This window comes from Pagrus pagrus, assembly GCF_965226575.1.
Source record: "Pagrus pagrus genome assembly, chromosome: 13".
Lineage (NCBI taxonomy): Eukaryota > Metazoa > Chordata > Actinopteri > Spariformes > Sparidae > Pagrus > Pagrus pagrus.
In genome coordinates, this window is record NC_140197.1 from 20,163,274 (window position 1) to 20,191,151 (window position 27,878).

The 27,878-nt window shown below is 41.7% G+C and overlaps 1 protein-coding gene across 1 annotated transcript in view; it reads left to right on the top strand.

The window, feature by feature from the left end:
- Positions 1-1,366: 1,366 nt before the first annotated feature.
- The window catches only part of LOC311268595 (E3 ubiquitin-protein ligase rnf213-alpha-like), a 39,014-nt gene continuing 12,502 nt past the window's right edge, over positions 1,367-27,878 (top strand). Inside the window, exons 1-29 of the mRNA XM_084372308.1 lie at positions 1,367-1,441; positions 2,028-2,146; positions 5,272-5,426; positions 6,688-7,368; positions 7,460-7,638; positions 7,739-7,903; positions 9,433-9,638; positions 9,763-10,022; positions 10,115-10,377; positions 10,483-10,689; positions 11,550-11,742; positions 12,152-12,207; positions 12,378-12,552; positions 12,644-12,799; positions 12,916-13,014; positions 13,846-13,968; positions 14,144-14,327; positions 15,164-15,337; positions 15,466-15,618; positions 15,711-16,330; positions 16,482-16,641; positions 16,735-16,952; positions 17,364-17,501; positions 17,620-17,784; positions 21,762-23,028; positions 23,148-23,329; positions 23,602-23,757; positions 23,846-27,454; positions 27,569-27,693. Coding sequence (XP_084228434.1) covers positions 2,047-2,146; positions 5,272-5,426; positions 6,688-7,368; positions 7,460-7,638; positions 7,739-7,903; positions 9,433-9,638; positions 9,763-10,022; positions 10,115-10,377; positions 10,483-10,689; positions 11,550-11,742; positions 12,152-12,207; positions 12,378-12,552; positions 12,644-12,799; positions 12,916-13,014; positions 13,846-13,968; positions 14,144-14,327; positions 15,164-15,337; positions 15,466-15,618; positions 15,711-16,330; positions 16,482-16,641; positions 16,735-16,952; positions 17,364-17,501; positions 17,620-17,784; positions 21,762-23,028; positions 23,148-23,329; positions 23,602-23,757; positions 23,846-27,454; positions 27,569-27,693 — 10,169 coding nt within the window. The 5' untranslated portion in view covers positions 1,367-1,441; positions 2,028-2,046. The remainder of the gene's footprint in view (positions 1,442-2,027; positions 2,147-5,271; positions 5,427-6,687; positions 7,369-7,459; positions 7,639-7,738; positions 7,904-9,432; positions 9,639-9,762; positions 10,023-10,114; positions 10,378-10,482; positions 10,690-11,549; positions 11,743-12,151; positions 12,208-12,377; positions 12,553-12,643; positions 12,800-12,915; positions 13,015-13,845; positions 13,969-14,143; positions 14,328-15,163; positions 15,338-15,465; positions 15,619-15,710; positions 16,331-16,481; positions 16,642-16,734; positions 16,953-17,363; positions 17,502-17,619; positions 17,785-21,761; positions 23,029-23,147; positions 23,330-23,601; positions 23,758-23,845; positions 27,455-27,568; positions 27,694-27,878) is intronic.

Consider the following 27,878-nt stretch of genomic DNA (forward strand, 5'->3'; position numbering starts at 1 on the left):
AGAATAAATGTCTGAGTTTGTATTATTACCTCATATTATAATTCTGAGTTTGAATTTCTTCTCCAAAACTAGTGCTTGACAGTACTTGAGTAAATGTAATTAGTTACATCTCATCACTGATCATAATAAACTTAAAAGTCTTGTTTTCATAAAAACGATTATTTCCTCTTGGAATTTTAACATATTATTCTTATTTTAAAAAGTAACAGTTTTGAGCATCCAATCAGCCTGTATTCATGTAATACACCTCCTTTTACGTCACTTTACTCTTCTTTTATGTGTGTGTGTGAATGTTTTACTTTCATTTGATCTGTGGAAAGTCCCTGAATATCTTTCGACCAGTTGGGAGTGCCCCTACTCAAAGTGAAAGTAAAGTGAAGAAAGTAAGATACAGCCACACACATGAACATTTTTCTTTTAAGGCCTTAAAGCTTTGTCTCTTATTTTTGCATGAATGGTTGGAATAAAACATGTACTTACTCAAAGCACCAAAATATATCATCTAAAAAGTGCAGCTAAACAGATCTGTGCTTTCGTGCCACAAGCCATCGAGCTGCGTGGCAGTGCTGCTCTTCATTAAGACTTAGAAATAATGTGCCCCTCGTTGTTTTATGACTGCTTGTCTATAGGTAACAGAAAAAAAGTAAAATCCCACAATCCACAAGTGAGTAAGCAAATAATCCTGTTAATAATCCGAGAATGATTTTGACTCCTTCATGATTCCCACGGGTGACCTTTCATTCATTATGGATTCACATGGGTTTAACTTGCTTCTAATAACCTGTTAGCAGACAACCTCAGCTTAACCTGCATACACTTTGTTGTCTAGCTCTACAAAAACAGAAGCATATTAGAAGCATTATCATTGTTAAAAGTAAAAGTGAAGACATCATGGTAGAATATTTTTGGGCAAAAGTGAAAGTCACATATACAAATGATAATAAAGTGAAAGTATCAAAAGGCAGTTTGTCAGTTTGTTGAGTAATGGAGCTCAAAGTCCAAATGAAAGGAGAAACCATGACTTTGCTCTGGGTGGTCACTTTGCAGCACTGAGCACTGTCTCGTGAGGCCTCAACTGGCAGAATTGAAAGTGAAATTGAAAAAAAAATACAATTACAGTAATTAATTAAGTAATTATTGAGTGTGATCAGAGCAGGTTGGTGAGGTTTGGTTACAGTCCTGAGGGTCCTACTGAGTTTCTTCCCACACATGTGCATGGAAACTTGCTCTCCAGAAAATAAAAAGTATGATTCATTAAGAAAGTTAACTTTGTCAACATTAGTCGACGCCCATTTCTGACAAAACGAAACTTTACAGGACAACATAAATGAGCTGACTGCATGTGACTCAGACAGAGCCGGTACACCGCAGGATGAGCAGGGATCACCTCTGTGCTCTTCATCTTGTGGAACAGAGGAGGAGGAGGTCGCAGTCAGCTCAGGTAGGACTCTTCAAACATGTGTTGCAGTATTACAGAGAGATGGAGGCGATAACGTCAGATCTAATGACAAACTAGGAGGAAACTAATCCGTTTAGCAGGAGCAGCTATCAGACTTCACTGTCACAGGACACTTATGAGTAAGTGTGGCTCAAAATGAGCGGGTTTAATGTGTTTTTCTTTTTTTTCATGCGCAGCTCAGGACACTCGCAGTTACTGAGCGAGTTCGTAAGCTAGTTAGCTAACTCGGTGCAAGGACGCTTATAAAGTGTGTTGGTCACTGTCAAAGGAGGTTAAAGGCTGTAAGCGAAACAGGAAGTGACCTAGAAGCATAGATTTATGAAGATGACATGTGATTGGCTGATCGATGCGGCCGAAGATGTTATCATGAACAAGAGATATCACTTCATACGTGAAAAACGTTGTCCAACGTCCCTCTCTCTTTCTGCAATTATTCTCTGCAGTTTCCCCTGCTCACTTACATTACTGAGCACTGTCTCATGAGGCCTCAACTGGCAGAATTGAAAGTGAAAGGATTCTGCTACTGGGTGGAACATTCTAGATAAACTTGTGTGTTTTTCCATCACAGAGATCACTGACGCCTGAAGATGAAGTGCCCAGATTGTTATCACAATATTTTGGAAAAGACAGCCAAATTCTGCAGTGAGTGTGGTTTCAAGCTGTCCGTCCAACCTGCAAACAGACAGAGTGAGTAGATTAATTCAGAAAGTTGGTTTAATACAATATTTTTACTTACAGGATATGGTTAATGAGGTCTGCATATATTCAATGTTTAATGCAGCATTCACTCGAGTTAACAGTGTGTCACTATCGCCTTACGTTAAACCTCATTGTTTTAACATAAAACTGCGCAGACATAATTAACTTTCATTTTCTTCCTAAATAATCATCACCAACCATTGTTATTCAGTGAAATTGACTGAGCATGCCCTGAGGTCACATCCATACAGGCTAGACAGATACGGTAATAACCATGGTAATATAAGAGCAAATAGATCAGTAAGAAACAGTAACTAGCAAACATGGCTGCCATAATCATATGCAACAATAAAAACAGTAAAATAACAGAAAAAGAGAAGAATAAAGCCACAGAAATGAGAACAATAAAATAATTAAATGGAATATCAAAATAAAAACAATAAATAACAGATGTGTTTGTTAATCAACCAAAGAACCAACACTGTACAGCAACCATTTCATCCAGTGTACACTTAAAGTGACCTTCTGACACACACCTGGCTAATTTTTAACACCTCTTGTTATTTGTTCCATTTGTTTGGTGCGAAGAAACTAAAAGCTCATTCAACCAGCTTTATTTAACAATTAGAAGTTAGAAGTCCAAAATAAATAGGACAAATCACAGATGAATAGAATGAATAAAATAAAGAAGCATGATTTAATAATATAATTTACATGTTAATGCAGGAAGGCTTGCGATTTTAAATTTATTGAAATACAATTCAGATCTTAAGCATAAGCTATTCATGTGAGTGAGTTTAATAGGGTCCAAGGTTCCAGTTTTATAAGTTCAGTATCATTGTGATGTAAGGTGGTAGCTCTCCAACTAAAGGGCTTTATAGAAGAACAAATAGCAGTGTTTTATTACGCCTCTCTGCCGGAGGACACCAGCCCACCTGATCATGCCGGATACAATGGTGAGTTACGTAACTATCACTAGTAATAAATCTGAGGGCTGAATGTTAAGAGTTTCAAGAGTGGAAGCAGCAGCATTTCTTTAAATGACATCCCCAGTATCTAAAACTGATCTAACAGTCCCTGTGATAAAATTTTCCACGATAACGATGATACAATTATGACATTTATTTTCGATAGTTATTTTTGAGTCCGTTTTCCTTTACCTAGAAAACACTAAACAACAGCCAATCGCACAGCAGAGAAACAGATGCATGTGGTTGATGCATGTTACCGGCCCCTCCCACTCAGAACTACTCGTGATGGTGACCACCTGTGTGTCCACTCGAAACAGAGTGCGAGGAAACTGCGAAAGACGAAGAAATTGTACCGAAGAAAGGTCATACGACTTCGGTTATTTGGAAATAGTTCAACTACCTGAAGTCTGACAAAGGACAGACCAGCATTAGGTGCAAAATGTGTCATGTGCTATCATGCTAGCGTCAGTCCCCCTCAAGTAGCCACCAGCCCAGCCCCACTGCTGCTACTAGTCAAACTTCAGTTCAACAACCAACAGTTGCCGCTGCTTTTTCAGCCATTACCCCATATGAGAAGAAACCGAAGCGACACAAAGACAGAACCAGCGCAGTTACATACTAGGGCTTTGACATTTGCCCAAAAAATCATATTCGAACTTCGTTTGTTTATTAATATTAATATTCGAATATATTCGAATATTTATTGATAATATTTTGATCATTAAATGCCTCCAGTAAGACCTATATTAGTATCAAAAGAAAGTCGTTTTTCTGTTGTTCTATGTTCTGTCCACCAGAGGGCAGTGTATCAATCAATAGACAGAAAAGTGTTGACAGGTGGGCTCTCAAGTTGCTGGTCGTGGAGTGGTCGATAAGTTTAGTCTTACATATTTTACAAATAACTTTGTCCTTTCTCATTATTTTTCCTTGTTTCAGGAAACCAAAGAAGCGCCACACATTACTCCTTAAATTTTCCGGCGTGTATAGTTCTCCTTCCGCACTCGCAGCCTTTTGCTCCGCCATTGTTTTTCTGTGAAAGAGTGTAAACAGGCGTCAGGCGCTAACGACGTGATAACGTCATCAGTACAGAAGCCCCAGGTGATCAATGCTCATGAGCTCGCGTTTCACAAAACAGGCTGAAAAAAGCCTCGAATCTGGATTGAAAACTACGTTTTCAGGCAAACACATTTACCAAAAATAATGCTTATTATAGGTTCGAATATTTAGAAGCTGCCCGATATTCGTTCGAATATCTTTTTTTTTTTAATATTCGAATTATATTCGAATACCGAAGTTCGATGTCAAAGCCCTATTACATACTGTATCGATAAAGATATGATGCCTATAAGAACGGTTGAAAAATCAGCTCTATGCAGATTGTAGGGAGGAGCAGCTCAGAGATGTCACCGCTGATATGTGGTCTGGTCGCACGTCCGAACCACGTCAGGTCTTACAGAACAGGAGGCATTAAAGTGTATTAAACTGTCAATTCAACATTATTATTGTTAAATATACTGTGTTAAATAATTATCTTGATAATTATTGACATCGATCAATATAAAAAAACATATCGTGATAACAGTTTTGGCCATATTGCCCAGCCCTAACATGAGCCTACTTTATATTATTTATATAGCATCTATAAAAGCACAATAATAAAGGGTCATCAAGTGTCATTCTCTTACCTCAAGATGGAAGCATCTCACACTTCTGCAGAGAGAAGGACGGGTTGGGACCAAGCAAAATGTCTTTACACGCTGAGTGAGATTACATTTGAGGTTATGGTCTATATTGTGCCCAACTTGATAAAGAGCCCACACGAAAAATATAAACTTGAGCCATGTGACGTTCAAACGTAGGTGTTAAGTTTGTTGTTCTATGATATAATTATATTAATTCAATTGGAGCTTGCTGTCAAAACAATATTCTTTGCAAGCGTTGAATGCATCTACAAATTTTTCACCAGCTATATGATTTGATTTGGATTTGACTGGAATGCAAATTAACCTACAGCAATAAATTACTGCTGATAACTCCCAGAGCGTACAGCGCTGTGTAGTTATCATTCATTCTAACAGTCACAGTGGTTTTCACACGTCTCTGGAAGCAGTCTGATTTATAAACCACATTTTTTAAATCCAGATACAAGAGCTCAGCCAAAATCCTTGGTATCAGAGTCGGAGGGTACGCCTGAGATAACAGTGTCACAGAAAAACACTTTGGATGTGGACAGGAGAGGATCCAGTAGATCTCCCAAACAACAGAATGAGGAGGCCATCACCAACCCCCCAAAAAAGGTGAGTGGGCTTCATGGAGTGATTTAATGATTGTTAATCTCAAGCGAAAGGTTTTTATTTATTTTTTATTTTAAACTTGTATTTTCTGTTTGTCATTTCTGCACAGACTTTTTTCTTAGTGCAGATAATTTAATTTTTATGTGTTTGCAAAAGTCAGCTGCTACCAACTGAGGTTAACAGAAGTTGGTTTAAGGCAGAATATTAGTATACAAGAACTGAGTCAGAATGCCATCGTCATTTTTTATTATTTCCTATAAATTCTGAATTATCTCAAGGTTTGGTCTACCTTTAGTTAAACCATCAGTGTTTACATTGGTTCCCTATAAACCTCGCTATGACTATATGATTTTATCTGCCACCAGGCACACGTTCACACAGGAAAAGGAAGTATAACTTGCGATCCATTTCTATTTCAGACTAAATTAATGAACAAACTCACTTTTTGTACTGTGTTGTTTTTTGCAACTCTGATGAAAACGGAAATGATCCAGTTGTCTTTGCAACAGTGGCACCAACAATAATACCAGTTGGAAAAGCTGGGGGGCCAAGTTAGTTGTCCGTTGCCACTTTAACTATCACACCTTTCACATATGAACTCCAGACAATATCCAGAGATTCAGATCAGGATATTGTCAACATCTGCTTGTTCACACATGCAGCACACAACAGGAGATTGTCCATGTCAGACGTGTTCACACATGTTGGAAAAACTTCTCTGTAATGATTAATGTTTTTGCTTTGATATCAATACTTCATGTGTTTGGACTTATCCGCAACAAAAGAGTGGAAACTAATATACAAGCGAGCAGAGGAGAGTACGAAGCAGCTACAATCTGTGCATGAAGATCCCACAGTAGAAAGAAAGCTGCAGCGTTTTGGATTTGTTTTGCACAACTGTGACAATAAGCTGTTTAAATGCCATTTTTGCATGTTCTGTTGTGTGTTACAGCTGATAAAACCAGCATTATATAAAGTGTTACAGTTAAAAGTTACAGTGTGAAAGGGGCGTATGTCTTCCGGTGAAAGCTGGGGATATTTCTTTGACCAGCAGGAAAGGTGGAAAGGCATGCTTCAAGTCCAACAGTTCTAATAATTAAATGCTCTCTATCATATACTTGCACTATTTGGAATAGCTTTTAGTAGAAATATTTTATAAATCTAACATTTATTCTGTCAATAACACTAAGAATATGTTCACTATTAGATTAAACATTAGCCGAAAAGTGATTTATAACACTGATCCATCTTCTGGTCATCATAGAAAAAAAGGAAGAGGGACAAAAAGAAAGATGGCACCTTGTCATCAGACCCAGATCAAAGCCAGTCTGACCTGTCCCATGTCTCCCTCGGAGATGATCAGGGACAGAAGAAGAAGGGTGACAGAGAGTCCTCTGACAGCGAAAGCTCAGATAATGCAATGGATGTAACAGTAAACTCACTCCAAGATGGGCTGTCCTCCCTAGAGAGCCCGCCTGGTTCTTTAGGAGCAAACACTCCTGCTGCACCATCTGAAGACTCCCAAGTCAGTAAGACCACTGCAACAGAGGAGGCAAGAAGCCTAGAGGACGCTCCAGGTAACCCTGATGAGGGAGAGAGCAATGAAGCAAAATCAACTCACGATCAGACACTCAAGACTGCACCGGCAGAAACTCCAGCTCAACAGCCCATGTTAGAGGACAGTGACAGTACAACTCCTGAGTCCGATTCAGGCAAAGGGAAGAAGGCCACGAACACTAATGACCAAAAGACTGACGGGAAAAACTCAAAGAACAAGAAAAACACAGCCGCAACACAACTATCTATCCTGGACCAGAACGCCAACGTGGAGTCGAATGTGACAGGACAGACCAAACAGAAGGGAAAGAATCAGCAGGACCAGAAACAGAAACATGCTCCGGCAGCTCCACAACAGAAGGTTTTTGGCCCTCAGTCACAATCAAAGGTAAGGCTGACCAAATTTTTAAAAAAGTAATTGTCCTCGATTTATTCTGTTCATGGAGTATGGGGAGACATATTTGATGCTACTTGTACAGGATGACAGCAATGGCTCCAGTGTGGACCCAGAGGTGAAAGTAGAGTCGATGGAGGTTCAGCAGTCTGGTAGCGGGCAGGACTCAACTGCAACACAGACTTCTGACGCTGACAAGGGAAATAAAGACGACAGCAAGGATAAGAAAGAATCCAAAACTGCAGCTGTCCCACCACCTGCAAGGTGATGAAGCTCTGATGCTATTACACATTTGTTTTAAATCACCAGTCATGTGTATGCATTGTATTCACTATATGTGTATTTAACTGCTTTTGCATTTTAGGCTGACCAGGAACCAGATGATTGCTGCACAAGAGAGACTCACAATTTACTTCCATGCAGTTCTCTCAAAGGATTTCAAATTTGTGCCAAACGAAGATCGTATCTTCATCCAGGCTGGGTTCCGCATTGGGAAATGGGAGGAAAATATAGTTGAACTGTCAGCAAGGTACTTATTCTTAAATGAAGTAAATGTAATTCAGATGGAAGCTGTGTGTAGGGGCAAAAGAAACATTGATACATACACAAATCTACTCCGTCCTAGATCTCCAATACATACCAAAAATAATCCTCCAAAATCCAGTTATCACTTGGAAAAAAAATAGTTTTCTTTGTTAATTTTTAAAGCGTACATTTTCCCACACAATCATTGTGGTACTTAAAGCAACATTATGTACTTTTTTTTTTACCTCAAAATAACAGCTTCAAAATCATGTTGATGGTACAGTGTCTTGTAATAGGGTGAATGGTGTCTCTGTCTCAGCCCCCCCATCAGTGGTGTGCACAGGGTGGCAAAAACGCGCTAAAGTGCCCTCTTGGGAGGCAAAAACACACTAAACTGCCCTCTTGGGTGGAAAAAACACTAAACTGCCCTCTTGGCTGGTTAAAACATGATAAACTGTCCACCTGGGTGGCAAAAAGGCGTGTTTAAGTGCCCTCCTCATTGGCAAAACACACTTAACTGCCCTCTTGGGTGAAAAAAAACACTTAAGTGCCCTCCTGGTTGGTAAAACGCAACTGCTCTCTTGGGTGAAGAAAACACACTAAACTCCAGAAGACTATTAAGACCAAGAAATACTATGAAACATTACTGTTGCAATGACTTTTATGTTGGGCCCTTTTTTGATCTATATTGAGACAGAACTATATCTCACAGAACCAGTTTGGATTATCTGGTGCTAATATGGTGTTAAAATGCTCTAGAATACAGGAAATGGCATCTACTGGGGAGGGGTCTGGGGAGATAAAGAAATAAAACCCTAGGGGGTCTGGGGAGGACCCCCAGACCCCCTAGGGTTTTATTTCCTTCATAAATCTATGTCCCAATCCTGTTCTAAGGCTATATAATGTCCCATTTGTATAACATATAAACATGTCTAAAGTGCCCTCGAGAACACGCGGAACTTTGTGCCCTCTTCAGTGGTGAGAACGCACTGTATGTGCCCTTTTTTTCTTTTTGCCCCTGCACTTCAAAAAGTCGGTGAACGCCACTGTCCCCCATCACTTGTTTCTACACTGCGTAACTCCAGTGAGAGGGTAGGATCACAGCGCTACATACATGTTTACTTAAACATACAAGATTTCAACACATAACACTGTTATGATGTAATGAGTTTTGTTTGTAGTTAGCACCTACATTACGTAAGACCAATTGTTACAGACCTGGGATTTGTATTTACAACATTGGTGTTGCACTCAGAAACTGGGGGGGGCGTCAAATAACACAAAATGCCAATTTCTTCATAATGTTAAAATATACATGCTGTATGTATACATACTATGCTATTTGCTAGTTGACCACTGCGCTCTAACTATCTATGCAATCCAAAACTCCAGGGTTTAGCTGCTTCCCCTAGTGGTAGAGTGAAGAATGGTTGTGGCTTATGATGTGTACAAGGACAAACTGGTTTGCTTTTAATTTCCTATCTCTCTGACTTTACACCATTTACAATTATGTTCTTTTCCTTTTTTGTGCAGAGATCTTGGCGATCGTGGTTTTCTGGTGGAGGGCAGTCTGTTGACAACCAGAGCTAAAGCCGAGTCTGTGTCGATACCGTACAAATATGTTGTCTATAATGCTAAAAAGAAGAGATATGACTATGAGTTCCTACACAGACAGGATTCTACACGCTACATTACCAACAGATGTTTGTTCGTGAAACCCTTCCTCCTCAATGAAGATGGTAATGTGACCTTGAACTAGTCAAGCTGCAGTTATATTATCTGCGTGCTTTTGGCATTTGATTATTATGTAATGATGAATGTGTTATACACATAGTTAAATATCTGTTTTATCTTTTTGTAAAGGGGACTGGCATCAATATGACGACATCATCTGTGCAGAGCCATCGACGTTTAAACGAGTGACAGTCAAAAGCCAGAATCGCAGAGCGATTGCAGGGAACATAATGCTGGAGACCATTTTTGATCTTCTCAGGAACTGGACTGATGTGAATTTGAGAAGTTTTCTGATTCAGCTGAATCAGTTCTTTCAGGTTTATGGGGACCCTTATGTGTATGAAGAAAGAGAAAAGAGATGGTACTCTTTAAACTATGGGCAGGAAGATGTAAGTTCACAATCTTTGTGTACGAAGCCTAGATGCACCCAATAATGGCCAACTCAACTTACTGTCTGTTTCTCTATGGTATAATGTCCCAGGTGAGGAAGTTGCTAAAGGAATTCATGCTGATGAAAGTGATTCCTCATCTGCTGACGATTCCTTCAGACGGGAAGATGCACTACATTCAGGATCGCATGAAAGTGGCTGTGATCATGCTTCATGTATGGAGACAGTTTCAAATCAGACTGGATAATGGTGAGCTCGCTCGGCTCTGCACTGTGCTCTGTTTACCACATCTAGGCAAAGAAAACTTCCTCCAGTACTGGACACAATTTTCTCAGGATGTCGTTAGTCTCAAAAAGTAGGTACCAAATCTTTTCAACAATTCTGTAGTCATATGCTGTATATCAATCATTTTAAATGATTATTTTCTGTTCAGGTGTTCATAAAATTATCTTTGTTGTAGTCTGCCTGAAAAGTTGGAGTATCTGATAAATGCTGTGAAAAAGGCAGGAATGCCCCAATGGATTCTGGTACTGCCGCTACTCCACCTCCTCAGAGGCACCACAAAGCCCTTTCAAGTACCAGTTCCTGGAAAGTATGGTGCATCCTGGGCAGGTTTGCAAGGCGTTGAATTTGGTCCCGAGGCACACATGAACAGCCAACAGAGGAAGTAAGAGTCCTCCTACTTTTGCACAATTACAGCTTACACAAACATCCTCCAGTGCATTTAAATGAAGATGAATGGACATTGCTGTACCTACACCGATCAGCCACAACATTGAAGCCACTGACAGTTCAAGCGAACAACATTGGTCATCCCGTTACAATGCAATGTTCTTCTGGGAAACCTTGGGTCCTGTCATTCATGTGGATGCCACTTGACACACACCACCCACCCAAACTTGGTTGCAGACCAAATACACCTCCTCATGGCATCAGTACTCTCTGATGGCGGTGGCCCTCCCTAGCAGGACTGTGAGCCATGCCATCCAGAAACTGCTCATGAATGACCCAAGGAATGTGACAAAGAGCTCAAGATGTCAACCCGACCTCCAAATTCCCCAGATCTCAATCCAATCGAGCATCTGTGGGACGTCCCGGAACAAGTCCACCCCATGTTGCAACCCCAAGGACTCAAATGATCTGCCTTAATGGGAGAGAGCCAAGTCTGATCCATGGTTGGACAGATAGGAATTGTTCAAGGATGTCCTACGGATGCTCAATTTGGGAATTTGGATCCCACGTTGACACCTTGAGCTCTTTGCCAAGTTCTTCAGGCCATTTGTGAGCAGTTCTTACAGTGTGGCAGGACCCAATGTCTTTCTGTGGGGGTCACTGCCATCTGGGAGAACAGTTACTAATGGGGGTGCCTGTACTTGGCCTGCGACAATGTTAGGTGGTGTATTCCAAGACCCAATTTCCAAGCAGAACATGGCATTACAACAATATGATCATAGTTCTTAACTTCACATGTCGGTGGTTTTAATGTTGTGGCTGATTGGTGTATATTGCTTACTCTTCTGTTTTCAGAGCACTGGTGAATGCGATGAAAAGCCACAGTCACCTAATGGAAGTGGATGCACTTTTAGTGCGGTCCTGCTTGTACTTGATGACATTGGATGATCTGATGGAGTATGTCATCAATATTAACACTGAGCTTTTGGACATGCTGAATGTTTTTCTCAGAAAGGCTCCTGTGGATATTACTGCCAGTACAGTAACAGTGAGTAGAAACCCTAGATGAAAACAAAACATTTTGTTGTTATTGTAAATGAATTATTAGGGGCGGCTGTAGCTCAGTGGGTAGAGCAGGTGACCAGCCACCAGAAGGTCGCTGGTTCGAACCCCGGCTCCCCTGGGCGGAACCGAGCTACATGCCGAAGCATCCTTGAGCAAGATGCTAAACCCCTAAACTGCTCCTGATGCGCAGTTGGCACCTTGCAAGGCAGCCTCTGACATCAGAGGGCCCTGGATGAACTGGCGTCTCATCCAGGGGTGCACCCTGGCCTTCGCCCTGTGAGAGCTGGATTTGGCCCCAGTAGCCGCGCAGCCCCACGCGACCACAATAGGGACATAGCGGACAAGAGGATGAGATGTAAATGAATTAATGTTCTTGGAATTCTGTTTTACAGACTGTGTCTGACATCCTCTCACATATCCAAGTGAATCTCATTGAGGAAAAATACAGGTGATTTGCTTTTCTAAATTTTTCAGATTTTAAATTAAATCTTGAGGGCATGCTGTACAGATAGTTTACATGTTAGATCTGTGTTTTGTTCTGTCAGTATTCTTTTATGACCATTTTGATCACAAAACCAAATGTGATATTTTATTCTTCCATTCATGTTTCATTCACAGTCATTTTACTGAGGCTTACAGAAGAGCGTGCCTAGTGACAACAGTGAAACTTTTGGAGAAGTTCTGCAAAGGAGTCAAACCAACATCATATACCCAGAACTACCCTGGTATTCCTGTGGCCTGTATGAATCTGGTTGCATTAGTGTCAGACTTTGTTCACTGTAACAAGCAACAGGTATGTGAAGTGAATCTTATAAGGCGAGCTGTTAGCACTTCAGACAGTATTAAGTCTTGCTAGTCTCAAATGCTGTGCTAATCCCACTTAGGAGAATCAAGAAATGGAAACAGAGCAGCAGTATACAAATGACTCCATCTCTCAGGCTTTGGCCATCATGAGAGGCTGGATCAGCCTTTCCTTTAAGCAGTGTTTGATTAACAGAGGCTGGTCCCCGTTACGAGATGGGAACACAGCAGAGATTGAAGTGAGTAATTTTATTATATTTTGTAAATAAAACACAAATCATACATGTTGATGCTTATAACCACTCATTGGTAGAGAAAGCTTGAAAATGGTTCTTTTGTCGGTTGTGTTTGACAGGTGTGGAACAACATAATCTCCATCCAATTTAAAGATGAACTTTGCACAAAACAATGGAGACAGACATTCACAGTGGACTTTGAGGGCAAGTACATGAAGGTATGTAATGCACCTATATTTTTGGGTAAAAATATACTGCTCAAAAAAATTAAGGGAACAATTTAATCATAGCATAATTTGTTGAGAACAAAATTATGTAACAACTGTCAATTGAAACCAAAATCATCAGCCCATTGACGGCTGGATTCCATATCACACTGAAAATCAAAGTAAAAAATTGAAATCGCAGGCTGATCCAACTTGCGTGAATTTTATCACAGCAACTCATAAAGTGACTCAGTAGTGTGTTTGGCCCCTGCGTGCCTGTATGCACAACGTTTGGGCATGCTCCTGATGATTTGGCGCATGGTGTCCTGGGGGATCTCCTCCCAGACCTGGATCAGAGCATCAGTGAGCTCCTGGACAGTCCGTGGTGGCACTTGACGGTGCCGCATGCACCAATACATAATGTCCCATAGGTGCTCAGTTGGATTTAGGTCAGGAGAATGAGAGGGCCAGTCAATGGCATCAATGCCTTTGTGCAGGTACCACCTCATGCTATCACTAGTGACAAGGACACTAGCAGAACACAGAACTAAAGAATCAGTCAGGAAGGATAAGGAGAGAACAATTGTCTGTAGCCACCACATGCAAAACCATTCCCTTTTTGGGGGTTGTCTTGCTTTTGCCTCTCCATTGCACCTGTTATCCCTGTCGTTTTTCACCAAAGCAGGTGAAATAGATTCACAATCACTTGTGCTCCCTAAATGGACAGATTGATATCCCTGAGGTTTAACTGATTTTGTGTTATACTATGACGATTAAGTGTTCCATTAATTTTTTTGGCAGTCTATAAAATAATAAATATATTTTGTGTCTTTCTGGTTTTAGGATTCACCTCTGGATCAAATTGAGTTCTACTGCACAAAGATAGAGGAACTCCGTGAAACCTATCCACATGTTGCTGCAAGTATTGAGAAGTGTGCTTTGGAGGCTGTTACATCTTTGTGCCAGGTATGAAGACTTCTCATAAAATTTTTAATATCACATATTAATGGAATTGCTTATAATGGTCCTGGCCATATTCAAGAATGACTTTATTCTGTAGGCAGAAATACAAATAAAATCTAAATGCTTCTCCTAAAAAGTTGCATGGTAATATTAATGGATGTTTTTTCTTCATATGCAGAACAAGTCCGAGGGAACAGTCTTTGAGAGGTTTAAGATAAACTGGAAGTTTGGGAAACTCATCTCAGCCATCATCGAGAAATCCTGGCCAAGGGACGGTCAAGGAAAGTATGCGGACAATGAAGAAGTGGTCCTTCAACACCTCCTCTCCTGGACTGCCGCCAAAAACGTTTTCCAACTACATGGTATGCTGTGTTTACAGTGTGTACAAGCTACGGTAACTTTCTTTTCCCACCTCCAGCTAACAGCAGCTCACTCTTCTGTGTGTCAGGTGCCATCTTTTCTCCAGGTACACTCAGCTGAATTCTTATTTTATTTATCATTTTGATGTTAAACTTTAGAAGAAAAAAAGTTAAATTGAATTGTTGTTGTAGGAAATGGAAACATGATGTGTTGCAGTTGCCCTGATGGACTGTAGTGCTGCTACACTTGCTGCGTTCCAGGTGCAAGACGCCAAACGTGAACAAAAAACTTGACTGTGACAAAATGATGTCTCTCTGGCATAAGTGTACACAGGATTGCGCCCAGTGCAGTCACCATGCATTATACACAAAATAGATGAGAATGAGTCAAGTTAACAGATGCCATCATGTATTTTTATTTTATGACACTTTAACACCTGGAAACTTATCTAAACATTTAATTTACTAGCCTTTTACAAACGCTGTAGGCTACAAATACACATGCTACCTTCGTTGTGTGAGTTCAGACAACTGCTCGTTCGTGAAGTCGGGGTAGATAAATATGCCCCAAGTAGGAATTCTGACTTCAAGTGATGTTCCATTGTACTTTTTCTAGTAGGAGGTCAGAAATTTTCGAGTTCTGATCTGACTGGGATGCAGCATCTCATTCATGGGCTCTCATTATGTTCCTATTGGGAGCAGCTGAGTCTCGAGTGCATCTAGTGGTGAAATCCGGTATTGCAGGTCCAGTCCAGTCTTAGGCCTCAAACCGGTTTGAAAATTATTAAAAAGACCCAACCTGAGAAAGTACTGACATGTTATTTCTGTTTCTTCTGCAGGTTCAGATGAAAAGCTGATTGAGAAACTCTCTGAAGATGCCCAGGGCAGATTTGCTGAAGCCATATCAGCATTCACAGCCTTCAACAATCAAATGGTCCAAGGACACATTAAGATCAGCCTGCTCAATATCATTTTGGAGAGGAGAGATGCCTTCTTAGATCTGCTGAAGATCGGTAAAAGAAGTCTTCTCATTATCAAAGAACTCCCAATAAATACCCCAGCATCTGCTTATTTCATATGATAGCAGGCACTGGCCTGTGCTGAAATATTGAAATATGTGTGTGTGACATGATTTTGACAGATTGCCTCTCTGAGAATGAACAATACAAGGATATTGCCAAGATGAGGAGGCTGTTACATTGCAGAGAAGCTGAAGTGAAAGCTGTGTACCATGAGAAGGAGCTTGTGGATATCCTCTTAACAATGTGTCAAAAACTTGAGGATCATATGACAGGTATAGTGGTCGTGTCAGGAGAATGAATCTGTTTTATTATGCAGTTATGTAGTTGCCTCCAATTTTGCATGTTTGTTTTATTTCCATGATAGTGGATTTTGGCGATATAGAAGAGAGACAACAGGTCAACATTGAGGTCATGCCCCTGAAAGATTTCATGGAGGTTCATCAGTTGGACCAGATGCCCCCACCCATGGCTGGTGTTGTCACCTTTTTCAGCCTGGATGAAGAAATCAGAAAAATGGCAGAGGAGCTGCACACCTTCAGAGACAGTCATTTATTCAAAGTGTGTTGGGAGAAACAAGTCAAACACCTGGCTGCTGCAGAAATGGAAGACGGCAATCCTGATCAGCATGAAATAGCGGACATTATGGCAACACCCGAGATGATACATGATGACATTTTTCAGCCTTGTTATGATGATTATAAAAACATCTACACTTCTCTCAAGAATAGTACCATAACTCTTGAGGAGGTAAAACAGCTCTTTGGCGATTACAAGGGCAAGTACGAAGAGCTTGCACAGGACCTGGACATCATGTGCAGAATTGATAAATCGACTGACAAACAGTGGATCCACAGCAGGGTTCAACAGATCGAACAGTATCATGAGCTTCATCTTGCTGTGGCGTCAGCCGAAATCATAATGGACGTCAAAAACACACTTTGTTTTCAAGGGGACTTCGGGGTTCTGGAGACACTCACAAAAGTTGTAAGTTGCCATATTACACCTAGAAATGTGACACATAATGTAATAATTCATCAGGATAAGAAAGCGTTCCTCAGTGATGATTGTCTCTGGTAGCTACTCAGAGGTATTTGGGCAAGGTTAACGTGAACTTCTGACTATCTCCTGTCTTCAGAATCATGCAAACTTTCAGAGAGAGCAGCTCAGTCGGATTGACAGTGACTTGATGCAGGCAAAGCAGGTTCTTGTGGACATCACTGAGCCCCGCAGACTGTGTCTAGAGGAGCTGGGACTCAGAAAGCACTTTGTAAAATGGGTAAAAGATGCACTTGAAGGTAAATATTTGTAATCTACTGAAAGGATAACAACTATTTATTTTAATGCTAACTCAGGCAAGTTACTAAATTGAAAATGTAATTTATTTGCAGATATCAATGAGTTGAAGGTGTTTGTTGACCTGGCCTCAATCTCTGCGGGGGAGAATGACATGGATGTTGATCGTGTCGCTTGCTTCCATGATGCGGTCCTTGGCTACTCTTCAGTGCTCTATGAGCTCAAACAAGACTCTGATTTCCGTGCCTTCAAAGAGGTGCTCAAGAAGCTCTGGAGAGCTTTGGAGAATGATAGCAACCTACCAAAAAAACTGGTAAGAGGATGCCTTATGAAAACTACTAAAATTGTTCTCATGATAAATTGAGAATGACTCAGTTTTAGGGCCACTGATGTTTCCATTAAGACTCGGCAGACAGTTGGGGATGCTTGATAAATATTTAAATCCTTTAGAGGCCAGTTGCTTCTCTACTTCTCTACTATGTTGTTCTGGGCAATATGTGCAAAGTTCAACTGGAAAGACTCCAGACATTTTAATCTCATTCACACATAATTTATTAATGCCTTGCTGGTTAAGATTATACTGATGGGAAAACATCTCTGAAATACAATAGCACAAATATTAAATGACACATGATTGCTATTATCATATGGCCACGGTTACATGGGTTAACCCTGACCTTGTATTAAACAGCACAGTTCAGTTCAATGTCATCCTCTTTTCTAGCGGGACAGTGCACGCCATCTGGAATGGCTGAAGACTGTGAAGGACAGTCATGGGTCAGTGGAGCTGTCATCTCTGTCTTTAGCTTCGGCCATCAACAGCAAGGGTATCTACCTCATCAGCGCACAAAGTGTAAACAAGGTAAATAATGATATAAAAGATGTTGGCATCCCTATGTCCATGCAGCACAGAGGTGGTCTCTGATAACAAAGTTCCCAAAAAAAAGGTATATATGACTGTTTCTGTTTGTCGTATCCAGCTGAGTCTTGACACCGTCCTGAAGCTGCAGATTCCAGAGGAGCATGATGAGGGTCAGCAGATGCGCTGCTACTCTCTCGAGGACCTGCGGGAGTTGCAGAACAAACTCATGCTCATGTCTGGGAAAGGGGACCAAGGCCAGAATGAAGTTGATCATTTTGCAGAGGTATTTTGAAATGTTTCCCCCCTATTTTATGAACATACAGTAGGTACTACTTTGTTGTGGCCGAGTTCACACGTGATTCTCGCGTGAATCACGCGCCTTTTTAGTGGAGGATCAATTGTGTTTTCATGAGAAGCGGCAATGTGCCCAAACAACCACCAGGTGGCATCTGTGAGCAGGAGGACGACAACATGCAGCAGCAGGGAGCAGTGACCATGAACGGGGAATGGACAGAGTTGCCTGATTTATGTTTCTGTTCGTTGTTGCTTAAATACAAGAATGTAGCTAATAATACCTCACCCACTCCACACCTCATTCCAACTCCTTCCTTCAGCCTGTCGCTACAGGGTCCCTCTAGCAAGGACAAACTTAGTGAAAAAAGTCATTCATCTCATCCACCATTAACATCATCAACAACTCACTATGAAGCCTTTTAAATGTCTTTTAAGGTCTTATTCTTTGTATTTTGTATTTATCTGTGATATTCCCATTTTATGTTTATCTGTTTTCGTTTTGCTTTTATGTTTAACTGTGGTCTTTTTTTGTGCACACGTCAAAGACCCTAAAGACATCTGAGGTTGTGATTTTCCTCGCTCGCTGCAGCCACGGCTAAGCGGAGGCAGAAACAATTACGCACAGCCTACAGAAGTTTCAACGTCCATATAAGCATTGAAGAAATGATTCTTATCAGGTCCATAATTCAGAGAGGATTTTTACTCAACGGAAAAATGTATAAAGATCAGTTTTTAGGTTGAAGACACGACAGCAGCACATATGTCCAGACGCTGATGTGTGTCAGCTGGGGCAGCGGGTCGGTGATCAATAAGACACATGAGAGCATTATGACTGATGTGTAGCTCCCCTGGTAGAGCAGCTCCCTCAGTAAGCAGAATCATCCGCTAGTATGGGTTCGAATCTCAGTATAAGTTAATTGAAATTATCATTATTCTTTGCACAAACTCTGATGATTCATTCAAGTAGCTGCAGCACGGTGCTTAGGAAGTTAGGCTGTGTGGGGACAGGAGAGCCTGAGGAGCCCGCGGTTTTCTGACCGTGTTTAAGCCGTGTTTTGAAGTGTGAGAGGACAGGTATCGTGAGTTACAGTGCCCGTGGAAAATGTATGCTTTTTATTTTGTACTTTGGCGAATAAACCTGTTAGACCAACCATTGTGGAGGACACAGTTTTTTCTTTGTTTTGGACAACACGTGTCAGCCATAAGCTCCGGTGGAACTTTGTTAGAAAACCTACAAGCCTGTTGTAGAAAATATAAGGAATAGAAAGCACAAATATTTGTGTTAAATTCTGACACCACAACTGTAGCGTACCGAATATCAATAGATGATAACCAGAAAAAAAATCTGATCTGATTCACCGGCTTTCTTTCTTTCAGTTGTGGTGTCAGAATTTAACATGAATATTTATGCTTTCTATTCCTTATATTTTCTACAAGAGGCTTATAGAAAGAAGAACGATGCCACGTCATGTCAGAAAGTTTTCTCTAGCTTTATTAAAATACATAATCAAGTGATCAATGTATTTGTTGCAGACCTCTTTGCTGTCCTCAGCGCGCGGGGGTGGGGGTGGGGGCACTGGCGTAGCAAGCTTTTCAAAAGTGTGGGGGATGGATGTAGTCTTTCCAGTTAAGCGAACTTGTTCCAGATGCCTTAACATTTGCATTCCCTCCTGCTCAAATCTTTCTCTAAACTGCATGTCAACAACATCCAGAACTTTGTAGAATTCAGTCCTGTAGTAGTCAGAAGGGGACGCATGTACATGCGCAGGAGCACTACCTGTGAAGAGCTGAGGTGGGATACGGACACGAGGAGAGGCAATAGGAGTGAGATGGAGTGTCTCACACATCCTTGTTGCCTCTCATTTACCCATTCACACACGTACGAATATATCTGGGAAACAGACAGGTACCAAAAACAAGGTATGTAACGTTCTCTGATGATTTTAAATGTTAACTACTCCTTATATGTTTAGTAAACAGGTAGGCACCAAACCCACGTATGTATTTTTCTAATGTTTTTATGAGTGTTTAAACAGCCATAGATATAAGTATGTATATATGTTCTTCAGTGACCTGCTCTATGTAAAAGCCAGCCAGCCAATTACAGTGTCTTATTTTTTTATTTTTGATTTGAAGACTTTGTTATTTTTTTGTCTCCATGATTGTCATTTTTAGTTGTGTAAACACTCATAAAAACATTAGAAAAATACATACGTGGGTTTGGTGCCTACCTGTTTACTAAACATATAAGGAGTAGTTAACGTTTATAATCATCAGAGAACGTTACAGACATTGTTTTTGGTACGTCTGTTTATCAGATATATTCGTACGTGTGTGAATGTGTAAATGAGAGGCTTTAACTTAAAGCACTTTGTAGAAGGAGCTTTATAAAGTTCACTCCATGACTTCGACGTACGATTCATCGCTCAGTGAAGCGTCTATGTATATAAATATGTATATCTATGACTAGTTCCCAATATATCTAACACAGCAAGAGAGGCAGGACTTGAGGCAGAACAGCCAATCATCAGCCGGTCACACTGAAAGCCGGTGTCATGTTTGAAGCAACAACAGGAGAGGGAGGGGGAGAGGAGGCATCCGCAGCGCAGACAGAGAGCGGCCAGAGAAACTGAGCGACTGTAGTAAGGCGTTTGTGCAAAACTGCGGAAAAACTGCAGAAAAAGTGTGGCTGTTGAACCCTCTAACCAGGAAAAGTGCGGGTGTTAAAACACCCACATCCCCCACGGGTGCGACGCCCCTGGGTGGGGGGTAGATCCAGTGATTTAGTCTGCGTGATACGCCAGTATACGCCCTATACTCGCTAGATTCCGTTTGTTTTTACCTGTTTCCATTGTCAATCCTAAGCAAATATTTATTATAGCAGCAAAAGGAAATGGGCAATAGTAAACCCACATTAGGTTCTCAAATCAGCTGCCACTCTGCAGGGACGGCGCGTGTCATAAGCCGTTGGAGACAAATATGTACACAAGCAGGAAAGCTGGTGCCGTGGCCCGGCGGAGAATTAATGCTCATTTGCTCATTTATCTGCTCAAACTTGGAGCCATATGTGATCATAATGATGAGAAAAGAAAACACATTAACTTAAGGTACAGCCTATACTGAGATTCGAACCCATACTAGCGGATGATTCTGCTTACTGAGGGAGCTGCTCTACCAGGGGAGCTATACATCAGTCATAATGCTCTCATGTGGCTTATCTATCACCGACCCGCTGCCCCAGCTGACACACATCAGCGTCTGGACATACGTGCTGCTGTCGTGTCTTCAACCTAAAAACTGATCTTTATAGATTTTTTCGTTGAGTAAAAATCCTCTCTGAATTATGGAACTGATAAGAATCATTTCTTAAATGCTTGTATGGACGTTGAAACTTCTGTAGGCTGTGCGTATTTGTTTCTGCCTCCGCTTAGCCGTGGCTGCAGCGAGCGAGGAAAATCACAACCTCAGATGTCTTTAGGGTATCAGATATTATTATAGGCTATTCTTATATTTAAGCAACATCCAGTCAGGCCATGATATAGGCTCACGGGGGCGGACTGGGACAATAATTCAGGTCGGCAATTTTACCAGTAAACAAATGTTCCTTAAAAAACAACTAATACATATTTTAGCTCTACTGTAAAACAAAGAAAGCACAAGTGATTATCCAAGGTCACCCAGATAATTGGGGTGTCCCACTGCTGTGAAACAATCAGTCTGAATCAATCTGATATGGTTTAGCAGTCCCCCTCTCCATTCACTCTACCTGTAGCCTAAAACAGCACCACTCTCCATTGCAGCTACATTGTGGTCAAATGTGGAATTGTCCCAAAATTGTTTGAGCGGCAATAATAAGTATTTACAATCATAAAAAGTTTAGTTCAGTGTTTTTCTATCCTGCAATGTCTCATTAATTAATCTTGCAAGTTGGATGTGACTGTAGGTTTGCACTTTTTTTTTTTTCAGGTTTTTGCCAGTGTTCAAAGACTAGCTGAGGCATTCATTGCCCTCTACACTGCTGGGAATCCTCTGTTCAGACACTGGGAAGCAAAAATCAACAGCTATGAACCGAGCATTGTGATGGACTTCAACCTGGGTAGTGTTGTCAGTGTTGTCACTGAGGATGGCAACATAGAAGAGCAGCTTCCTGAATTTTGCCGGAAAATGGAGAAATGCCTGGGTTATTGGACAGATTTTGTGGACAAACAGAGATCTCAACATTACTACCTGAACTACTACACAGCCGAACAGATTATCTACCTGTGCAGCCAGCTGACGCAGAGAACCACTGTGGAGGACCAAGTCCTCATGATGCTCTCCTTCGTCAAACCAAATTGCACAACCTTAGACTTGAGGCAGGTCGGGCATGAACCCCAGTGTGAACTCCTCACCAAACCAGAAGAGCAAAATGAGGACATTGAGTTCCAGACGTTTGTTGTGGTTCCAACAAGTGAGCCAGAAGACCCAGCCTTCACCAGTGGATTGGATCCTCTGCCAAGTCTTGTGGAGTCAAATGGTTTGCAAAAATTTGATCTGATATGGAATGCTTATATGAAAGACATGAAGAATTTTCTTCCAGACATTCTTGATATCAAGAGTCTTGGAAGACTCTTGGAATTACTGGCCAACAAAGGAGATGAGAGCAAAGATGACGAGAGCGAAGAAGACATTTCTGACGATAACATGGAGAATCTCATAAAGAGGCAACTGCCTCAAGGCCTGGCCACTGGAAATCCAAACCTCATAGTGTGCCCGCATGATGAAGTCTTGACATCTTGCATCTCCATTTACATGAGTAGTGAAGAAGAGACAATGCCCACCTATGATGAAGTCCTCTTGTGCAACTCCTCAACGCCGTACGAACAGGTGGAGCTGTTCCTCAGACGTTGTCTCAGCATTGGCTACAGGGGACAGAAGATATACTCTCTACTGTATGGAGATCTGCTCACTTATGATGTGAGCTCTAAGGTTGAGAACTTTTTCCAGCAAATGAAAATGCAGAGCAGGAAAGACTACAGACTTGTCATCATCTGCAGCTCAGAAAGAGAACATGCCTACCTTCCTTCAGCCTTCAGTCAGTACAGATTGCACATGATTCCCCAGGAGTCCCTGACGCTTATCCAACGGTACCTCCACAAACACTTTGTTGTCCCAGCAGATCAATGCAGTGCTGCAGCTGCATTCAAAGACCGACTGTGCGTTGGTGTCGTCTCATCTAAAAGGGCTGGTGTTGGTGTGTATACATTTACATTACTCAGCTATTTCAAATTGATCATTTCACTCATGGTTGATATTTAACTACAGAGATTATTTATACCTTTCAAAACAACTTTTTTGTTTTTAAAATTACAGGTAAATCTCTCTACATCAAGAGGCTCTATGAAAACCTGAAGCAATCAACCAAGAAGTCGTCAGTGATGAAATGCATTCGCTTGATTGAACCTAATGTTGATGAGAACGTCATCCTTCAGTCTTTGTTGAACAAACCAAAGACAAAAGAAGTCATGATCTTCCATTTTGACATCACATCATCGGTAATAATGAGTCACAAGCTAATGCTTAGCTGGGTGATACAAACACCATTCAGCCACAACATTAAAACCACATGCTTAATATTGTTAGCATTGTCAAGGCATGGTCATACGACTTCTGGGGATGTCCTTTGTTGTCTGTCAATGTTGTTGACATCACCTATCAGGGGTTTTAATGTTGTGGCTGATCGGTGTATGCTGAAGCCTAATCAGTAGGATATGTCTCAACAGCTTACATGTGATGTTAATGGACTGTGTTTTATGTGGTTTAAAAGGTGCAGAAAGGTCTCCATGAGTTTCTTTTCAAATTGTTGTTTCTGCGCTATTTGACGGACTCTGAGGGGAAGATGTGGAAGTGCAGCAACAGGGACCTGTATCTCATGGAGATGTTGGAGCCGACTGTCAAGTCAACCAGAAATCCTTCACGGCAGGTAGGAGTTTTTACAACTAGTCAACTTGACATCTGATTTTAAACCACTGCTTACCCTATGTTGTGCTTTCATCTCTATTCCTTCATAGGATCAGACTGTGAACAGCACATTCACAGATGTGTTTCCAAATATTTTCTGCCGACCACCCAAAGAGGTGCTAATGCTTGAGATGAAGAAGCAAGAAGATCCCACAATTATGAGCTCTGATGACCCACTGATGGATGAGCAAGAATTCAGGAGTGCAGCCTTTCAGCGCCCCTACCAGTATCTCACACGGTTTCACAACCACAGTGATCTTGTTGTGTTCACATATCAAGGTGTTGAAGGATCCCACGTGGAATGTCTTCAGATGCTACTCATGTACTGTGGAATCATGGACCCCTCCTGGGCAGAACTGAGAAATTTTGCATGGTTCCTTAACCTTCAGCTGCAAGACTGTGAGACGTCTGTGTTTTGTGATGCTACTTTGACTGGAGACACACTGACTGGATTCAAAACCTTTGTGGTTGACTTCATGATTCTGATGGCAAAGGACTTTGCTACTCCATCCCTCAGCATCTCTGACCAGAGTCCTGGCAGGCAGCAGATGGACCTGACTGGTGTCCGAGATGAAGACTTGGCTCCTTTTCTGATTAGGAAGAGATGGGAAACAGAGCCACATCCATACATCTTCTTTAATGATGACCATGTGTCCATGACCTTCATTGGTTTCCATCTTCAGCCAAATGAACAGAACTCTGTTGATGCAATTGAGCCCACCTCTGGAAGGGTGATAAAAAAGAATGTCATGACAAGGGCATTGTTTGAAGGCCTGAAGCTACAGAGAGTCCCTTTCAACGTCGACTTTGATCAACTTCCAAGAGGGGAGAAAATAGAGCGAATCTGCAATGTCCTTGGTATCCAGTGCCCTATTGACCCAGATGAAACATATGAGCTCACAACTGACAACATCCTGAAGATGCTGGCAATCCATATGCGGTTCAGGTGTGGCATCCCTGTCATTATCATGGGAGAGACAGGGTGTGGAAAGACGAGGCTCATCAAATTCCTTTGTGAGTTGCGGAGGAGTGGGGTGGCCACTGAGAACATGAAACTGGTCAAGGTGCATGGAGGGACAACTTCGGAGATGATTTACACCAAAGTCAGAGATGGAGAAGAAATTGCTTCTATTAACAAGGACAAATATGGATTTGACTCTGTTCTCTTCTTTGATGAGGCCAACACTACTGAGGCCATCAGCAGCATTAAGGAGGTCCTCTGTGACAAGACGGTCAAGGGGGAAAGTTTGAGACAAGACTGTGGGTTGCAGATCATCGCCGCATGCAACCCTTACCGAAAACACACAGATGAGATGATTCAGAGGTTGGAATCTGCTGGCCTTGGGTACAGAGTTCGAGCTGAAGAGACAGATGAAAAGCTTGGGTCCATTCCTCTCCGCCAGTTGGTCTATAGAGTTCAGGCTTTGCCACCAAGCATGATCCCTCTGGTGTGGGACTTTGGACAGTTAAATGATCACACAGAGGAAATATATATCCAGCAGATTGTGCAAAGAGTGGTTGAAAGCAAAGCAATCGATCAAAGTTTCATCAAGTGCATCACAGATGTCCTTTCAGCTTCACAGAAGTATATGCGGACAAGAAAGGATGAATGCAGCTTTGTCAGCCTGAGAGATGTAGAACGCTGCATGCAGTGTTTTGTTTGGTTCTATGAAAACCATGTCAGGTTGTTTGCAGAGCTTGAAGACTTTGAGACTGAACAAAATGCTGAGAAGACTGAAAGACATCAGCGACAGCCTGAGGTCAGAGACCCTGTGCTCTGGTCTCTAGTCATGGCCATAGGAGTGTGCTATCATGCCTGCCTTGAAAATAAAGATAAATACAGACAGAAGGTCAGCAGTTGCCTACCAGAATACAGCCCAGCAAAGGTTATGCAGGAAATCTCACTCATGCAGGATTTACTCTTGAGCGGTGTGCCAATGGGAGACACTATCGCAAGAAACTATGCCCTCAAAGAGAATGTTTTCATGATGGTTCTCTGTATTGAGCTAAGAATCCCTCTCTTCCTAGTCGGAAAACCTGGAAGTTCAAAATCTCTGTCTAAAACTCTGGTGGCGGATGCAATGCAGGGCCAAGCTGCTCATTCTGACCTCTACAAAATGCTGAAACAGATCCACTTGGTGTCCTTCCAGTGTAGCCCTCACTCAACACCAGAAGGCATCATCAATACATTCAAGCAATGCGGACGCTTCCAGGAAGGCAAGAACCTGGATGAGTACATTTCAGTGGTGGTCCTTGATGAGATTGGGCTGGCTGAGGACTCTCCTAAGATGCCACTGAAAACCCTTCATCCGCTGCTGGAGGAGGGATGCATTGACGATGAGCCACTACCACACAAAAAAGTTGGATTCATTGGCATCTCCAATTGGGCTTTAGACCCTGCAAAGATGAACCGAGGCATTTTTGTCTCCCGTGGTGATCCTGATGAGAAGGAACTTGTCGAGAGTGCTAAAGGCATCTGCAGATCGGATGCAATGGTTTTGGAGAAGGTCAGGGATTTCTTCCAACCCTTTGCAGGAGCCTATTTGGACATCTGCTGCAAAAAACCAGGCAAAGGATTTTTTGGCCTGCGTGACTATTACAGCTTAATTAAGATGATATTTGCAGTGGCCAAGGCTTCTCTACGGAAACCCACTGCAGAGGAAACCGCCAAGGCTGTGTTGAGAAATTTCAGTGGCAAAAATGATGTGGATGCAGTCACTGACTTTACCAGAAGACTGCAGATTGCCCCCAACCTGGAAAACATCAGTGCCATTGAGTTTGTGAGAGAAAACATTCAGGCAGTTGGACAGGAAGAAGAATGTCGGTACCTACTGGTGCTAACAAAAAACTATGCAGCCCTACAGATCCTGCAGCAAACCTTCTTTTCAGAAAACAGTCAGCCAGAAATAATCTTTGGATCCAGTTTCCCAAAAGACCAAGAGTACACCCAAATCTGCCGCAACATCAACAGAGTCAAGATCTGCATGGAGACTGGTCAGACAGTTGTGCTCCTAAACTTGCAGAACCTTTATGAAAGTCTCTACGATGCACTCAACCAATACTATGTCTGCTTGGGAGGACAGAAGTACGTGGACCTTGGACTGGGAACCCACCGTGTGAAATGCAGGGTGCACCAAGCCTTCAGGCTTATTGTCATTGAGGAAAGAGAGGTCGTCTACAAACAGTTCCCAATACCTCTCATCAACAGGCTGGAGAAGCACTACCTAGACATCCACACTGTCCTTAAAACTGAACAGAAGAGGATGGTAAATGAATTGGAGAAATGGGTGAAACTTTTTGTTTCTCTCAACAGTCAAAACACAGCAGCAGCTCAGACCTACAAGTACAAGCCACCAGACGTTTTCATTGGCTACCACTCAGATACATGTGCGTCTGTGATACTTCAAGTGATAGAGAACCAGAAGGACACTTCAGAGATCTCAGATCCAGAGAGAGGGGTTCTGGATGAGGCAAAACTCATACTGCTCAAATGTGCTACACCAGACTCAGTGGTGCGGTTAGACTGCACAGGCCTCCCCAAAGTGGAGAGTGCAGATCTGGCCAGGGTCTACTTTGAAGAGCAGACCAACAGCTGTTTAGCTGACTTCATTCTTGTGCACACAAGGCAGGAAGTGCTTTGCTGCTCCTCCTTCACAGAGGTAACCTTAAACCTTTACCATACAACCTTACCATTCAATACCAGTTTCAAATACTGTGTATACTGAATTTGGAAGTCCTTATAAATCCTTAATAATTGTAATTTTAAACCACAGGTGACAACGTTCTCCAGACTTCTGACAGCATCTGACCTGAAACCACTGGAGCAAATGTTACACTGTGTTGAGCTTCTCTCACTGCAGCAGTTTGACACAGAGCACTCCTTCCTGAAGAAGATCAGGTTTGTTGATATATTTGGGAATGTATAATTTTACTTTTGGTAACAATTATGGCACGTGAAACTGAAAATTGGTTGGTATTTTAACACAGTAAACTTCAATATACAAAACTATGGAAATATGTTTTATCTCTGGTGAATACTGGTATGTTTACTCATAAAGAAATCTATAGAAAACACAACAATGT